The sequence below is a fragment of the Nannospalax galili genome, unplaced genomic scaffold (genome assembly GCF_000622305.1).
Source record: "Nannospalax galili isolate Female #2095 unplaced genomic scaffold, S.galili_v1.0 scaffold120, whole genome shotgun sequence".
Lineage (NCBI taxonomy): Eukaryota > Metazoa > Chordata > Mammalia > Rodentia > Spalacidae > Nannospalax > Nannospalax galili.
The window spans coordinates 801,928-809,477 of NW_008350324.1; the positions used below are offsets into that span (position 1 = coordinate 801,928).

A 7,550-nucleotide genomic window follows, 5' to 3' on the forward strand; every position below is an offset into this window, starting at 1 on the left:
TTTTAAAATATATTTTTTATTTATTATTTTTATTTTATGTGTATGAGTGTATTACCTGCATGTATGTAAGTGCAACTGTGTTGTACAATGCTCATGGAGGACAGAAGAGAGCATCGAATCCCCTAGAACTGAAGTTATGGCCAGTTGTTAGCTACCATGTGGGTTCTGGGAATTGAACCCAGGTCCTCTGCAAAAGCAGTCAGTTCTCTTCACCGTTGAGCCATCTCTCCAGCCCCTAATTATTTTTTGCATTTCATTTAGTATGTATGTATGTATGTATGTATGTATGTATGTATGTATGTGTGTATGTATGTATGTATGTATGTGTGTGTGTTGAGTCTAGAGGTCAGAAGAGAACTTTTGGGAATCAATTCTCTCCCTCCATCAATTTAGGTTTGGGAAATCGAATCAGGCGGTCACCTTAGCAGTAACACCCCTTCCCCGCTGAGCTACCTCACCTGCCGACGGCTTTAATTTTTTTAAATGATGCTATGCTGCTCTGGGCTGGACTAGGGTCACACTTCCCTGCAGGCTGCCTCCCAGGCTTCTTGGAGCCTGCACCAGTTCTGCTCCAAGCCGACTGGGCGTGGTCGGCTGTAGGCGGGGCTCCCAGAGCCACGCCCCGGGCCGTTGGGCGGGGATTAGCGGGCTCCCTAGCGCGCGCGCGCACGGCGGCCCCCTCGGGTACGCGGACAAGATGGCGGCAGCAGCGGCGGACAGCGCGATGGAGGTGGTGCCGGCGCTGGCGGAAGAGGCCGCGGCCGAGGCGGTGGGGCCCAGCTGCCTGGTGCAGCTGCCCGGCGAGGTGCTGGAGTACATCCTGTGCAGCGGCTCGCTCACGGCGCTCGACATCGGCCGCGTGTCCAGCACCTGCAGGCGGCTGCGCGAGGTGTGCCAGAGCAGCGGCCAGGTGTGGAAGGAGCAATTCCGGGTGAGGTGAGCGGACCCCGGGCGGCGACGCCAGCGCGGCCTCCCGGCCCGACCCCGCCAGCCCCGGCCCGCGCACTAACCCCACCCCGGCCCTTCCCGCGGCCGCAGACAAAGGCCTAGGGCCCGGAGCCTCGGAGCCCAATGGGGTCGCGGCAGACGCCTGCGGCGGGCTCCCCCTCCCCGCGCTTGGGCTACGGCCTCCGGGTCTCCGCGCGCCCTGCTTTTGTGGCCGGATCGGTGCGGGCTGTTTACACGCAGGCAGCCAGGCGTGCATCCCCGGCTGGCGCGGACCCGGGTGGAGGATCTGCCCTCCCAGCTCGTGACCTTGTGTGTGTGTGGGGGGGGATCCACCTTCCCTCTCGAGGGTCTGGGTCATCCATGCCGTGGGCAGATCTGCCTGGCAGCGTGGGCATCGGATGAGATGCGGCACGGGAAGCCCGAGCGAGGCCTGGTGCTGAGGAGGCGCGCCATCAGTGCCAACCGTTAGCATCGTCGCTGCGATGGTGGCCACCGCTGGCCTCATTCTAGAGATGGGGAGAATGGAGACGCAGCCTCCTGTCGCCAAGGTCACTGCATCTGAGTGTCGGAGTGAGTGCCTGGCGGGTGGAGAAGGGAATCAGGGCCGGGGCCAGCGCCCCCTCTTTTCAGCGGACCCCAGTGCTGTCGTTGGCTTCGCAAAGCTGCCTTTTGAGCCCCCGTTAGGCTGATGGGGTGTTTTCTCTCCTTGTAAGGTGGCCATCCCTCATGAAGCACTACAGCCCCACCGACTATGTCAATTGGTTGGAGGAATATAAAGTTCGGCAGAAAGCTGGATTAGAAGCTCGGAAGATTGTAGCCTCGTTCTCGAAGAGATTCTTTTCAGAGCACGTAAGCATCTGTTGATGTGGCTGCCGCTTGGGGAGGGGGGGTTTTGTGTGTGTGTGTGTGTGTGTGTGTGTGTGTGAGTGTGTGTGTGTGTGTGTGTGTGCGCGCGGGCGCGCGCGCCCGCGCGCGCTCGCATTAGCTCCTGCAGCTCTTGTTGCTGTTTCCCTTTTCAGTGCTCACACAATCCCTTACTTAAGCGGCTGTAAGAGTCATTGTGTTCTCTCCCCTCCCATCCAACAACACGCAGCCATTTGTCCCTGCCAGATTTTCTTTTCTAAAGCCAGAGAGAGTGGGGGTGGAGGGACACATAGGGCAGTGTTCAGTGAGTCCAGATAAGTGGTATTTCTTTGCAAGTAGGTTACACATGCTTTGTGCAACCCCCATGTGATGTAAAAATCATCAATGATTGAACACTAAATTTCTCCCAGTTGTTGCCAAGAAAGGCTGATCACATGAATGTGGTCCTACTCAGTAGTGAACAGCGGGTGTTTGTTAAGGCAGCAGAATTAAAAGCTACCTATAAGTTAGAGTCATTGGTCCTTCAAATAAAATTGTCTCGAATCCATTACCCCAGACAGTATGGGATTTTTGTTATTACTGCTGTCACTGTTTCAATTTTTTAAGACAGAGCTGGAATTATAGGTGGGCATTATCACACCTGCCTCAAGTTGTGTGTGTGTGTGCCTGTGCGAGCATGTGAGCACCACATTATGCGTGTAGAGGTCAGAGAACAACTTGTGTGAGTTGGTTCTCTCCTTCTGCCATGTGGGTCCTGGGAACTGAACTCCAGCTTGACAGCAGACACCTTTACCCACTGAGCCATCCCATGTGGACCGTGTGTGTTGGTTTTCTTTAATTCTGAAATGCATGTTTGCTTTCTAGGTTTGGGGTTTTTTCACTTTTCGTTTTCCAAAGTCTCATGGAAATTTGTGTTTGTTTTTGATTTTTTTTTTTTTTTTTTTTTTGTGTTTGAGACCTTCCTGCCTGTTTCCTGGGTCCTGTATGTACTTGGGTCGTGCAATGCCTGAGGAGGACAGAAGAGGCCATCAGATCCCTTGCAACTGGAGTTATGAATGGTTGTTAGTCTCCATGTGGGTGCTGGGATTCGAGCCTGGGTCTTCTGCAAGAGTAGCCAGTGCTCTCTTAACTGCTGAGCCATCTCTCCAGCCCCACACTCTGATGTTTTTTTAAATTTTTTATTTCTGATTGTGGGAATCTACAAATATAGCTAATTTCATCACTTTTGATCTCATTTTAACTGTTAATGAAATATTTTATATAGGTGAATGTCTGCATGCACTTATGTGCACCACATGTGTACCTGGTGCCTTTGAAGGCCAGAAGAGGGTTTTGGCTCTCTAGAACTAGAGACAGTTGTGAGTTGCCATGTGGGTGCTAGGAACTGAACCCAGGTCCTCTACAAAGAGCAGTAAATGTTCTTAATTGTGGAGCCATCTCTCCAGCCCAGTTACTGGAATTTATAAACAATGTTTATAAGGTGTTTTGAGTTTTAAAAGGGAAAATTTGAACTTTAGACACAGGTCTAGTTTGCCTTTTGTTGTAATAAAATACTGACCAAAACCAACTTGGGGAGGAAAGGATTTATCTGGGCTTACAACTCACAGTCCATCATTGAGGGAAACCAGGGCAGGAACCTGGAGACAGGAACTGAAGCAGAGACTACAGAGGAACACTGTTTACTGACTTGCTTCCCCTGGCTTGCTCATCTACCTTTCTTAAACAGCCCAGTCCCACCTGCCTAGGGATGGCACTGCCCACATTGAGTGGGCCCTTTTATATAATACGCAATTAAGAAAATGCCCACAGGTCAAATCTGATGGAGGTAATTCCTCAATTGAGATTCCCTCTTCCCAGATACGTCTGGGCTTGTGTCAAATTGACAAAAGCTATAACAGACACATTTAAACTTATTCCCCTCTGGGGAGTAAAAATAGACATTCCCTAAGTAATTCATTTACATGAATGCTTATTAATGGAAGAATGACTATCTTTTTATTCAGCCCTGCAGTAAAACAGTGCCCTAGCTAATTTGTAATCACAAGTGTTCAATACTGGTTTAAATGTGTACGCACACAGGTGTTTTGAGCAGTACATGTTTGATGCAGTTAGTCTTGGGCTACTAGTTTGCAACCTCTGCTGCTAGCCCAGCTGGGTTTGTGTGTGCTTTTAACAGTTTGTGCCTTTATCTAATAATGGTGGGTTGGTGAGCTTTTTTCCCTCCTCTTTCTCTATACCTTTAAGTACTTAATTAGAAATGTGTCAAGGATTTTGAGCATAGCAGGGCAGACTTAGGGTTGATCAATAGGTGGGCGGTTGCTTTGGCTCAGGATCTGGTGTTCCTGTGTTCTCAGCATGCTCACAGGTTAACCGGAAACACTGTGGCTACTTTCAGAAAGAAAACTGAGGAAAGTCTTTTGTCTTCAGACTTAACCTGAGAGTGCCTCATACCTCAGCACACAGTCACCACCTCTCATACTTGCTTATACAAGACCAGCTTCCTACTGCATTCTTTTTCTCTTAAGAGTTCCTTATAGGGACTAGAGAGATGGCTCAGTGGGTAAACTGCTTGTCGTACAAGCATGGAGACCTGAGTTTGGATCCCAGCATCTACATAGAAAGCCAGACTTGTCTCGTGCCTTTAATAGCACTTCAGCACACCATGTACCACTACAACATGCATTGTACTGCCTTAGCACATGTTGCACCACCACCTCAGCACGCATTACTGCCTCCACTTTCAGGGGATAAACACACCCAGCAGGCCACAGGAGCACCTCCCAGACTGGGCTTATGCCTGTGTTCTTCCTCTCCTAGTTGTGTACAACATGGACTTCAGGAAATAGTAATTGGAAGTTGGGAGGTTTTGTAGTTGAAGTCATTGTTTCAGAATGTTTGTCTTCACATTAGAATTCTGAATTATCATTTCAGGAATTCCATTGTGTGGACATGACTTACAAGTAACAATGAGGTCTGAACACATGCTTGTTACTTTGCATTTTACTTTCTAGCCCTGGCAGGTGGTTGGAGACCTTATGAAAGAGCTGTTACTGTCACACATGTGGACATCAAATAAGGATGTGCATTCTTGTTTGTGCTCAACTTTGTGTCTGGGAGTGGTAGCCACTTATATTCACAACTGAGACCTGCTCGCGTGTCTTCTCTGCAGGTTCCTTGTAATGGCTTCAGTGACATTGAAAACCTTGAGGGACCAGAGATATTTTTTGAGGATGAGCTGGTGTGCATCCTAAACATGGAAGGAAGGTAAGCTGTGACTTTCACAAAGCTGCTGTAGCTGTCATGGCTGCAGAGTGAATTGCTGTCATGTCTCAAAAAATAAAATTTAAAAACTTGTATCAAGGGACTGGGGAGATGGTTCAGTCAGTAAAGTGCTTGCTGTACAAACATAAGGACCCGAGATCAAGCTGCAGCACTCATGTAAAAAGCTATGCACAGTGGCGTGTGCTTTCAATCCCAGCACTAGAGAGGTAGAGACGGGATCTCTGGGCTTACTGGCTAGTCAGCCTGGCCAAATGGCAAGTCTTAGGTCCCAAGAAGAGACCCTGTGTCAAAAACTAAGGGTATGGCTTCTGAGGGTTGACACCTGAGTGAGATTGACCACTAACCTTTATGTATGTGCAAACATGTATGCCCATGCATACACAGATGCACATATGCACATACAAAATCTTGTCTTTATAGAACATGTACAGGCCTTTTTCTTGTTATTGCTTTCCTATTTCTATAGCATCTGTAGTGTTAGGCATCATAAATCATCTAGAGATGGGTCAAAGCACATGAGAGATGGCCTAGGCTTCACACAAACACCATCTTTTTGCAAAAGGGCCTGATACCAGATTTTGGCATGGGGTGGAGTATTCTAGAACCTATCCCCCCACAGATACCCAGGACAACTAGAGAACGTAATCTTGTGAAAATTCTTTGGAAGGCAAAGAGAATTCATGTTTGGTTGGACTATAGGTCAAGGAGTATCCTGGGCACTCTGGCTGCTGGGACACTGAGAAGCATTTCAGGGATGTCAGTCACCTCCTCTTCATTGTTACCTCTCCACCAAGACCAGATTTGCCTGAAATGAGTTCAGTCTTTATTATTTTAAATTTCCTGATTGGTTTATTTTTATTTGATGTGTATGGGTGTTTTGCCTGCATCTGTGTAAGTGTACCCATATGTACAATGCCCACAGAATCCAGAAGAAAGAGCCAGATCCCCTGGAACTGGAGTTATGGATGGATGTTAGCACCATGTGAGTGGAGGGAACTGGGTTCTCTGTAAGAGCATCCAATCCTCTTAACTACTGAGCCATCTCTCTAGCCCCCTCAATATTTGTTATTTTAACAATAATCATTTAGACTGTCTAAAAGTAGTTCAGAGTTGGAAAACAATCTTAGGTTACTCTGAAACATTGTAGCTGCTAGAATGGCCCTTCTCTCCCAGACTGGAGCTGAGCTTTGCCTTCCCTTATCTCACTGCTCTCAGGAATGGTTTATGCTGTATATTTTGCAGTGGCAAGGTTAATTTCTGGTTCACCCAGAGGGTAACTTGGCTTCCAGCCTAATGTTCTATGGCAGAAATTTCCTAAAAGTTTAGAAAAATCTTGTGTGGAAGGAGATAAAATGCTGGTGTGGCGTCTTCCTAGGGTAAGGTCACTATGAAGTGCTCCACAGCTGAGATAGACGATGTGCTGTGGTTGTCTTTGAGGCAATCTGGGAGGTGAGTGTCAGAACAGCTGGAGAGAGGTAGGGGCACTACTTCAGGCTGAGGTGCTTTCTGACTCTGAGGTCACTTTCTTGTTTCTATTTTGGTTTGTCTATAATTGCATGCAGTGTGATCTAACAGTAAGTAACCTTACAAATGAAAGCTGACCTATGGTTTTTAGGTATGGAGGCATGTGCCTTTCAATGCATACATGTCATTTGATGCACACTTTAGTGGTTTTAGTTTGTTTAGTGCAGACTTTCTTCTTACTAGGCCATTTCTCCTTCCTCCCTGCTATCTTCTGTGGCCTTCCCTGCCTCCACCTCTCTCATTTTTCTTTTGTGGTGGTGGGTGTCAAACCCAGGGCCTTGCACAAGCCAAACGAGTGTTCTGTGCTCTACCACAGAACTATAGCCATCCTCTGTCATTTTTATAATGACTTGTGTTGTTTTCCTCCACAGTAATACACATGAGGAAGAGGGAAGAATACTCATTTCCCAAGTTACGACCATGTGACAGACCCTTCTCTCCACATTACCTTGGGGAATCTGTCCTAATCAACTGTTCGAAGAGAAAACTCACTTTTCTTAATTGCTGCCTGCTATTTTGTAGGCTATGCCACTATTTATTTAACCAGTCCCTGGCTGCTGGACACCTTTCTTTTGCATTGGTCACAGTGAACAGTAGTATGTCAGTTCTAAGCCACAGATTCCTGGGAATAGCTTTCCTAGACCGGACTACCACAGAATGTTACTAAAAATATGAAATAGAGATAGTATGTCCTTAAATACAAAGCCATCACAAAAATGTTAGTTCTCCCCAAGTTAAGACAGCAATCTAGTACTGCTCCAACTAGGATCCAAATAAGGAAGTAAGGTTTTTGGTATTGGTGAGGTTTTTATTTAGGTTTTTTTTTTTTTCCTCCCCCCCCCCCATTGGAAAATCTTGTCATAAAATATTTAAAAAAGAATAAATTTACAAGAACCAGAAAAAAAAAAATATTTAAATAATATTAATGATAA

At 47.0% G+C, this 7,550-nt stretch overlaps 1 protein-coding gene across 3 annotated transcripts in view; it reads left to right on the forward strand.

The window, feature by feature from the left end:
* The first annotated feature begins 657 nt into the window (after window positions 1–657).
* The window catches only part of Fbxo21 (F-box protein 21), a 43,815-nt gene continuing 36,922 nt past the window's right edge, over window positions 658–7,550 (forward strand). For 2 of the 3 annotated variants that reach the window (XM_008847451.3, XM_008847452.3), the window contains exons 1-3: window positions 658–936; window positions 1,662–1,797; window positions 4,982–5,076. In XM_008847451.3, coding sequence (XP_008845673.1) covers window positions 698–936; window positions 1,662–1,797; window positions 4,982–5,076 — 470 coding nt within the window. In that variant the 5' untranslated portion in view covers window positions 658–697. Of the gene's footprint in view, window positions 937–977; window positions 1,519–1,661; window positions 1,798–4,981; window positions 5,077–7,550 lie in introns of those variants that run through there. The other variant, XM_029570572.1, reaches the window with a different exon arrangement.